This window comes from Nicotiana tomentosiformis, chromosome 2, assembly GCF_000390325.3.
Source record: "Nicotiana tomentosiformis chromosome 2, ASM39032v3, whole genome shotgun sequence".
NCBI classification, from domain to species: domain Eukaryota; kingdom Viridiplantae; phylum Streptophyta; class Magnoliopsida; order Solanales; family Solanaceae; genus Nicotiana; species Nicotiana tomentosiformis.
The window spans coordinates 22,890,651-22,900,767 of NC_090813.1; the positions used below are offsets into that span (position 1 = coordinate 22,890,651).

At 33.5% G+C, this 10,117-nt stretch overlaps 1 protein-coding gene across 1 annotated transcript; it reads right to left on the bottom strand.

Annotated features, from left to right (window-relative positions):
- Positions 1-417: 417 nt before the first annotated feature.
- LOC104107818 (cis-prenyltransferase 4, chloroplastic-like) lies at positions 418-2,781 on the bottom strand. The gene is made up of 3 exons (XM_009616720.4): positions 2,297-2,781; positions 2,143-2,210; positions 418-985 (listed from the first exon to the last, which is right to left on the bottom strand). The coding sequence occupies exons 1-3, from the start codon at positions 2,693-2,695 to the stop codon at positions 538-540; spliced, it is 915 nt and encodes a 304-aa protein (XP_009615015.1). The 5' UTR covers positions 2,696-2,781; the 3' UTR covers positions 418-537.
- Positions 2,782-10,117: the final 7,336 nt, after the last annotated feature.

Below are 10,117 nucleotides of genomic sequence, written 5' to 3' on the forward strand. Positions count from 1 at the left end.
ACTTTTGAAAAAGACGATGTATTTATTTCATTTCCTCTTTATAAACTCTATTATTAAAAGTTCATGATTTGTATTACCAGTTTTTGGGGAATGTATAAGATTCAGATAATTTCTTCACTTAATTACTTTATTTATTGTTATTGGAATTGGTTAGTGATTAACTGGCTTACCTAGCGGGTTGGATTAGGTGCCATCACGACTAGTTGAATTTTAGATGGTGACACAATGTTTCTTCGAGCTATCGATTCTGGGATCACGGCCTCGATTTTTTCGAAGGCAGGCGTTCCAACCCCGGGTTCTAGCCCGGTGGGACTTGGGGTCGATTCTCAATCCTTTATTGTCATGTTCCGAACCTGGCCTACCATGTCGTAGGCGAGCTCGATTTCGACCGTAAACAAATGACTATAAGAAGTGTACTTTTGAAAAGTATTGGCTTCTCTTAAATACCCTAAACTTCTTTCTTGCAAGAACTGGCCTTCAGAGATCTTCAATGATGTTTGTTCAACCTCAGAGTTACTCTAAAATACATGGCATAAGCTAGGAACTCTGTGCACCATAGCGCCTCTGCCTTTGCTGGAAGGAACATAAAGCCTCCAAAAATTCAGTTTCTCCAAAATCAGGCCAATGTGAATGTGAAAAGAACAGTTCAGTGTAGGCCAACTGCCAGAGTAAGAAATTGCTAAGTCTTTGCTCCCCACTAGTCCTTATAAGTAAATCAGGACACGGAAAATCAGTACAGCTTGTTTGTAACTCCTGCTCTACAAGGAAACTATCTACGTCTTTGGGTTCGATAACGCCATCCTTCACTTTTTGAGCAATGTTTTGAAAAGCTTGTACAACATCATACTGTCCACTGTAGTTGACTGCAACAACGAGGTGAAGTCGTGAATTTTCCTTAGTAGTCTTCACAGCTTTATCTATTAAGTCCTGCAATGACTTGGGGAGCTTACTGGAGTCTCCAATTATAGACATCCGAATCCCTGCTCTGTAGAAATATAATAAATCACATAACGAAACTCTGTAACAACTCAAAGTTAAAGCTCTAAGAAGGAAAGAAGAAAGGGCATGCAAGTATGTGTATTTGGACAGGTGAAAATCAGAATTTGTACAACGAACTGATGAAGTTGCAACTATAAACATAAAGTGCCTATTAAGTCAAAGTTTGTGATAAACCGGTGTTAACACGTTAAGCATTCATCTTGACAGTAATTTCAACTAATTACTGATCTTAGCAAAGCAATTACACTAACAGAAGTCAGTTTTAAAATCAACCAGTCTCAACACGTTAAGCATTCATCTTCACAGTAATTTCAACTAATTAATGATCTTAGAAAAGCAATTACACTTAACATTGGGTGTTTGGCGCCTTCAACAAATTAATGATCTTAGCACACAACATGAATTACTAAATCCATAGCCTTATAAACCATGTTTTATGTACTAAAAGGTCATTTTGGTTCTTGGTCTATTTACACAAAAGTTATAATACGACGACATTGTGCGGTGAATAATAATGTAAGGATTTTTATGTGGTGAAATAAAAACAAAGATGTTATGCCGGAACTGTCTACTAATCTACTTTAAGGGAACTTTTGTCTTTAGATACTCTTTATATGAGTTATTATTTATTTGATTTTCTAATACTCCTTTGGATCTTTATTAATTAGATAAAACTTAAATAAGCAACTTCGGCAGTATACAAGTAATAGGAGTATTATGTAGAAGTATATGCTCTAAATAAACCAAATTTGTAAACTAATGAATGAATTAATCCAAATGTATGTTGTTTATAAGCTTTATTATCTTTCTAATAAAAAAAAAGAGAAATTAAATCTAAAGTTGTTGTCATTATATTAAATCTCTTTGTAAATAATGCCTTCGAGCGAGCAAATTTACTAGTATTAATAGTCCACATTCTACCCCTTATAAAACATAGATTCTCACATAAATTACGCTTGTGTTAATAAGCTAGAGTATAATATATCAATCCAAATGTTTGATTAGTTAACTAGAATTTTATTTCTAAACTGAACGTATCAGTTATGCAAGATTACACTAGTGATGCTGAGTTTTAACGCTACAAACCAAACAATGAATTAGTTATAATACGTAAATTTATGTCAGCATTAGAGTTTAATATACCTCCCAAAATCTTCAAGTTCATTTTTTAGCCCTCTTTCGAACAAGCCCATCAAAAAATCAACTTCCATCTGCAACACAACAGAAAAAGTATCAACAACAGCAAAAACAAATAATACCCAATATCAGTAACCCAACATTTAAAGATGAACTTTACTTTAGGACGGAACCAATTATCGGAGGAAAAAGCAAAGACAGTAAGAACACTAATTCCCCAGTCGCAACACAGCTGAACAAGATTCCTAAGTGCTCGAACACCCGCTTCGTAACCTAAGGCAATAGGCAATCCTTTCATTTTAGCCCACCTTCTATTCCCATCCATTATCACCGCAACATGGTTCGGCATTAATTCTTTCCTCAGTGGCGGAGGCAATAAGGCAGCTTTCTCACTGTCGATTTGGCTTATGGCGGCGTTTTGAGCAAAGGCGAGTGGATGATTAGATAGTCTTGTTGGTATTTTGAGAGAGATTAGAGAGTGGTTAGTTATTGATTTTGGTTGAGAACTAAATCTGGTGGGCGAATGGAAGAGTTGCCGGTGCTGGAGGGAGAACGCCATTTTTGGGAGAGGAGGCAAAAAGAGCTCTTTCTCCCCAACTTTTTGGAGTTGGAAACTTTGGAGTTTGGAGGGAGTTGATTTTCAAGAATTTTGTTGGTGATAATAAACGAACGGCTGTGAGAAGCTCTTGGCCACAAATTCCTCTCCCTAATAAACGAATCGCTATAATATTTTTCGTATTTTGAACAGTATTTTTATTTATATTTATCTTTACATTAAAAATAGTTAAATTTTGATTACTTTTGAAACTGTAACTATTTATCAATAACCACTTGTAAATCTGATTATTTTTAAATTTCAGTTGTTAAAATAGCACGGGCTAGCCAATTTTCGAACTGGTAATTGAAAAATAGCCAGCGTTTGCAAAGTCATTGAAAAATAGCCATTATTTTGGCACAACATGAAAAATTTCAGCATAATATACTAGAGAGTATAGCACCTATGTATGAACTTCCAGCATATTATGCTGGAACTCCAGCATACGGAAAGTTCCAGCATAATATACTGGAGATTGGAGCACCTGTGTAAGAGCTTCCAGCATATTATGTTGGAACTCTAGCACACGAAAAGTTCTAGCATAATATATCGGTGATTGGAGCACCTGTGTATAAACTTCCAACATATTATGTTGGAACTCCAACACATTATAAAATTCCAGCGTGTTATGCTAGGAGTTCACATGTAAAAATTTAAACTCCAGCGTATTATACATGAATATCTTCCGTATTTTGAATAGTGTTTTTATTCAGATTTACGTTTATCTGAAAAGTAGCTAAATTTCGATTACTTTTAAAACTGTGGCTATTTATCAATTACCACTTGTAAATCTGGCTACTTTTGAATTTCGGTTGTTAAAATAGCACAGGCTAGCCAGTTTTCGGACTGATAATTGAAAAATAACCAGCGTTTGCAAAATTATTGAAAAATAGTCATTATTTTGCTACAACACAGAAAGTTCCAGCATAATATACTAGAGAGTGGAGCACATGTGTATGAACTTTCAACATATTATGCTGGAACTCCAGCACACGGAAAGTTCCAGTATAATATACTAGAGATTGGAACACTTGTGTATGAGTTTCCCGCACATTATGCTGAAACTCTAGCACACGAAAAGTTCCAGCATAATATACTGGTGATTGGAGCACTTGTGTATGAACTTCCAACATATTATGTTAGAACTCTAGCACATTATGATATTCCAGCGTGTTATGCTGGAAGTTCACATGTAAAAAAATTCGAACTCCAACATATTATGCTGGAATATTTTCCGTATTTTGAAAAGTATTTTTGTTCAGATTTATCTTTATATGAAAAGTGATTAAATTTCGATTACTTTTAAAACTGTGGCTATTTATCAATTACCATTTATAAATCTGACTACTTTTGAATTTCGGCTGTTAAAATAGCACGCTCTAGCCAGTTTTGGGACTGGTAATTAAAAAATAGTTAGCGTTTGAAAAGTCATTGAAAAATAATCTCTATTTTGCTGTAACACGGAAAGTTCCAGCATAATATACTGGAGATTGGAGCACTTGTGTATGATTTTTCAGCATATCATGCTGTAACTCTAGCACACGGATAGTTTCAGCATAATATACTGGAAATTGGAGCACTTGTGTATGAGCCTCCAGCATATTATGCTAGAACTCCAGCACATTATGAAATTCCAGCATGTTATGCTAGAAGTTCACTTGTAAAAAATTCGAACTCCAGCATATTATGCTGGAATATTTTTCGTATTTTGAACAGTATTTTTGTTCAGGTTTATCTATACATTAAAGTGGCTAAATTTCGATTACTTTTGAAACTGTCGCTATTTATCAATTACCACTCAAATCTGGCTATTTTTTAATTTCGATTGTTAAAATAACACGGTCTAGCCAATTTTCGGACTGATAATTGAAAAATAACCAGTGTTTGCAAATTCATCGAAAAATATCCATTATTTTGCTGCAACACGGAAAGTTCCAGCATAATACTGGAGATTGGAGCATGTGTGTATGAACTTCCAGCATATTATGCTGGAACTCCAGCACACGAAAAGTTCCAGCATAATATAATGGATATTGGAGCACCTGTGTATGAGCTTCCAGCATATTATGTTGGAACTCTAGTACACGAAAAGTTCCAGCATAATATACTGGTGATTGGAGCACATGTGTATGAACTTCTAACATATTATGTTGGAACTCCAGCACATTATGAAATTCCAGCGTGTTATGCTGGAAGTTCACATATAAAACATTCGAACTCCAGCATATTATGTTGGAATATTTTCCGTATTTTGAAAAGTGTTTTTGTTCAGATTTATCTTTACATAAAAATTGGCTAAATTTTGATTACTTTTAAAATTGTGACTATTTATCAATTACCACTTGTAAATCTGGCTATTTTTGAATTTCGGTTGTTAAAATAGCACGGTCTAGCTAGTTTTCGGACTGGTAATTGAAAAATAGCCAGCATTTGTAAAGTCATTGAAAAATAGCCACTATTTTGCTGCAACACAGAAAATTACTGCATAATATACTGGAGATTGGAGCACATGTGTATGAGCTTCCAGCATATTATGCTGGAACTCCAGCACACGAAAAGTTCCAGCATAATATATTGGAGATTAGAGCACTTGTGTATGAGCTTCCAGCATATTATGCTGGAACTCTAGCACATTATGAAATTCCAGCATGTTATGCTGGAAGTTCACATGTAAAAAATTCGAACTCCAGCATATTATGCTGGAATATTTTTCGTATTTTGGACAGTGTTTTTGTTCAGATTTATCTTTACGTTAAAAATGGCTAAATTTTGATTACTTTTGAAACTGTGTTCTATTTATCAATTATATCTTGTAAATCTGGCTATTTTTGAATTTCGGTTGTTAAAATAGCACGGGCTAGCCAGTTTTCGAACTAAAAATTGAAAAATAGCCAGCGTTTGCAAAGTCATTGAAAAATAGCCATTGTTTTGCTGCAACACGAAAAGTTCCAGCATAATATACTGGAGATTGGAGCACGTGTGTATGAACTTCCAGCATATTATGCTGGAACTCCAGCACACGGAAAGTTCCAACATAATATACTGGAGATTGGAGCACATGTGCATGAGCTTCCAGCATATTATGCTAGAACTCAAGCACATTATGAAATTCGAGCATGTTATGCTGGAAGTTCACATGTTAAAAATTCGTATTACAACATATTATGCTGGAATATTTTTCGTATTTTGAACAGTGTTTTTGTTCAAATATATCTTTACATTAATAGTGACTAAAGTACAATTATTTTTGAAATTGTGAGTATTTTTCAATTAATACTTGTAAATCTAGCTATTTTTGAATTTCATAGACTCGAAGTAAAAATAGTTTTTGAAGTAAAACGAAAAAATATATTTGAAATTGAATTGTATTTGGACATGCATTGCACTTGAAAAAAATATTTTAGTTTACCGGAAGAAAAACATTGATTACTTGAAAAAGAAGTAAAAATTTACTTTTTAAAATTAAAACGGGTCTTCAAAAATTTAGTTAAATGAAAAATATTTTGAAGATCAGTTTCGTAAACAATTATGGATGAACGGGTCCTAAGAGTGTCAATAGTTTTCCACCAATATTCGTGTAGCATGAAAACTAATTAGGGGGGCGTTCCCACCAATATAAAAAATTTGTAAATTATCCACCCGTCACACAATTGTAAAAGACTTAGTTGGATTTATGAAACGTATCATTTTACCGTATAAGAATATTACAATTATAATCTAACAGTTAGATTATTTACTCTTTTTGTCACCCCTTAAAGGTTTATAGTTTTCTAGATATTCTTGATTTTTCTTTCTATAGATATAGTTATTCGAGCAGAAACTATATTTTAAAAAAAACATTTGTTGGAAAAACATGCCAACAAAGAACGGTTTCTTTATGTGCATATGCGTAATAAATCCAATAATAAAGGCATGTAACAAATAGACTCAAGGCGTTAATGATCTGATTTTTCAGAATAATGTAAACTTAAAAACATAAGGCGAAAAAATCTAATCGAAAACATATAGCCGTAAATTGCAGAAGGCTATATGCATTTTTATAGCATAACCACATGTATATATATCATATTTCTCAAAGTTGAACTCTATTTTAGTCCTCTTCATTTCTGTTTTCGAAGAGTTTAAGAAAGCAACTCTAAGAATGTAACTGTTTTATATTTTTATGTTGTGGAGAGTTCTCCAAACAACCGATTTTATCAACGGAAAAAAAAAAACTTTTTTCACTATTTTGTGGTCGACAGAGAAGACCTTCCAAATATTCGCACTTGTCGATTAGGCCATACTGCTTTGAAAAGTACTCTACATTATTAGCTTCGAAACATGTGGTACAATCAATGACTGATTAGCTACTTGCGATGTAAAGTGTAGCTTGTAAAACTAGAAGACAGTTTGGTATATTCAAGTCTGATAATTAAGTTGTGGAAAGTGTTAGTTTCTTTCTTACTGAGCAATTTTTGAAGAAGAAAAACGGGCTTGACAATATACTTCCTTTCTGAGCATTACTGATACACCTATTGTGATTCTTAATTTATATAAGAATATTAAGAATCCCAATGCTTATTATATTCATACATTCGTTCCATAAGAAAGTTTTGAATTCCAATTAATTGATCATTTCTCATTCAGTAAATCTTAGTATCTCTTTTAAATGAGTTTCTAAAGAGTCAAAATATGTACTAGTAACGGACTACTATTCTATGCAAGGGATTCCAAATTTCCAATACAATTATCAATTAGCTTTATGTATATATGTATACTAGTGAGAGTATGCCCGGGCCCAATAACTATCTAATATTGTTGTTAAATGTCACTCACTTTTGTATTTAAATTCGTCATGTTATGATTATATATGGTAAGAGACTTATGTCTTTAGGAGCTGCTTATAGCAGTCGATTATTCTTTTTTTCTTTTTTTTTGTAAATAAAAATTAAATATGTGAATAATCCGCATCTATATGTATATTTTTGGTTCTCTGATAAATGTTGGAGGGCAGTTTTAGTTTCATTATTAGAAGATACTCTTATGTTAGAGTTTATCTTAACACGATCAATAGTTATTTCAAAATCACTTAAAATCATTAATAAGATATTATTTACATAAAATATTTTGTTACTCTATATATTATATCGTTAAACAAAACCAATGCTGTTTGCTTATCTGTGTGTTGTATTTATGCTTTTCCGTAACCTAGTAACTGTGAAATTTCACTTCCCTTTTCAATCTTGTCTTTCCGATTCTGCTCCATGTAGATTCCAATGTTGAGCTAAGAAAATCTTTTTCTATGTGAAAACTTGGTTATATGATTTTTGGACCTCACCTTATTGGATACTACTATTTAGGAGTGATATTTAAACGTGCGGGTCATTTCAGATATGGACGGGACGAAAAAGGGGTAATACAAAAATAAATAAAATATCTGACCCAATAGGAATAGAAAATAAGTTAACTGGTGGATAATATGGATATCCATATTATTTATGGCTTCTTGAATATGATCAATCTTAGAAAAAAATTTAGTTTTCTAAACTTGAATAACCCCAATTTGAATCTTTGCAAATTAATATAAAAGTTAAACACATTGGTTATCTATTAATTATCCATATTTTAAGTGGATAATATAAATCTTATTCATATTTAACCAATTTTAAGAAAAAAGTTATTATCCAACTCATTTTTAATGAATAATATGAATGAATTATTTTTTCATTCATTTTGCCACCACTGCTACTATGTATTACCCATAAAAATCAATGCTAAATTGGTGAAAGCTTTTGGTAGGAGTCGCATTTCATTTTCATTGTACACAAATCCATAGTTCGATAAGATTATTAGTCTTAGCATCTCAACATTAACCACTATACTAATGTCCTGTTAGAAATTCAATAATGTGCGGCAATAATTTTCTATCCTACAGCAAAGAACGAATATAATTTTTGACCTAGTAAAGAAGTACTACCTCTTGCACATGTAATATTGTCACTACAAAGAACACGAATATAGTCCTGTTTCTCCAATTATTTTTATCTGGTATTTCAATTTAAAAAAAGTTGGTTCAAGATATTGTCACTTTAAAAAATTAAGAAGGCGTTAATTATATCCTTACAAATAGGAGATAAGAGTAATTTAGTTAATTATCTCTTATTATTATTAACGAAATTGAATTATTTTTCTTTAATAAGTATATCAAACTCTTAAAGGAGTAGATAAAAGGATATGAGGGTGTAACTTGAGATACTCATGTGGGACCCAAATATATAATGGAGTAGTATATAAAAGGTTGCAATTAGGGGCGGGTGTCGGTCGGTTATTATGAAAGTACGGTTCGGTTTATCGGTTTCGGTTTTGTAATATTAATAACCAAATCAAACAAAAGTATTTACAGTTCGGTGCGGTTTTTTCAAAGTTCGATTCAGTTATTTTCGGTTTAATTTTTCGGTTATTAACGGTTCAAAATTGTGTTTTCTCCTTGCTCCTTAGGAAGCTGATCAGTAACTTGCTTTCTGCAAAGCGGGCATGTCCAATTGCGCACAGTAGCCAAGCGTCCACACACTCAACGTGAAAAATATGGCCGCATTTTGGCAGTTTCCGGCAACCATCGCCACCAATCACGTCGTTGAGGCACACCGCACAACATCTGCCTCCGTCGCAACGGTCATCCTCGACGGCGAATGACGGCGGCAAGTGATTGTCAGGGCGGAACCACTGTAATTTGATAGTACAAATCAAGAAAACGGTTGTGGCGGCGGCTGTAACGGTGGTTAATAGATTAAAATGAACGTACATGGCCTTTTGCTTTGGAATTTCTCAAGTGCTCTATGTCACAGAGGTGAGAGGACTAGAGGAACCCTAAATCTAATTTTTGATTTCTAATTCTAAGGTGGGAACGTAAGTCAGTAAGAGTAAGTCACAAAGTGACTAAGTCTTAGGTTTGGGTATATTGGGTGGGCTTTAAATGGGTATTGGACTTTTGGGCTTCAGCCTTCAGATGGGTAATAAGTTTTGGACTCTTAAAAGAACCCATATGTTCAAACCTATTTTTCTCAATTAATACCCAAAATTTCGGTTTTTCGGTTTAACCGAAAATCGAAACACCAAAATCGTAAACTGCACCGAAAACCAAAATTTAATAATTTAAAAACCGTACACCGACCTAATAATCGATTAAACCGAAACCGAAAAATCAAAATTCACGGTTCAGTCGGTTTTACATGCGTAAGGCAAAGATGAGAAGGTTTGGGTGGGACCAGGACGTGCTGTCCACGTGAGGGAGTATCCACGTGAGCGAGTACTATGTAAGGCAACAATGCTGTATGGAAATATGTGTAATGACGCACAAGGGAAAGGGTAATTTTGTAACACATTCAAAATTACTCCTATATACAACAG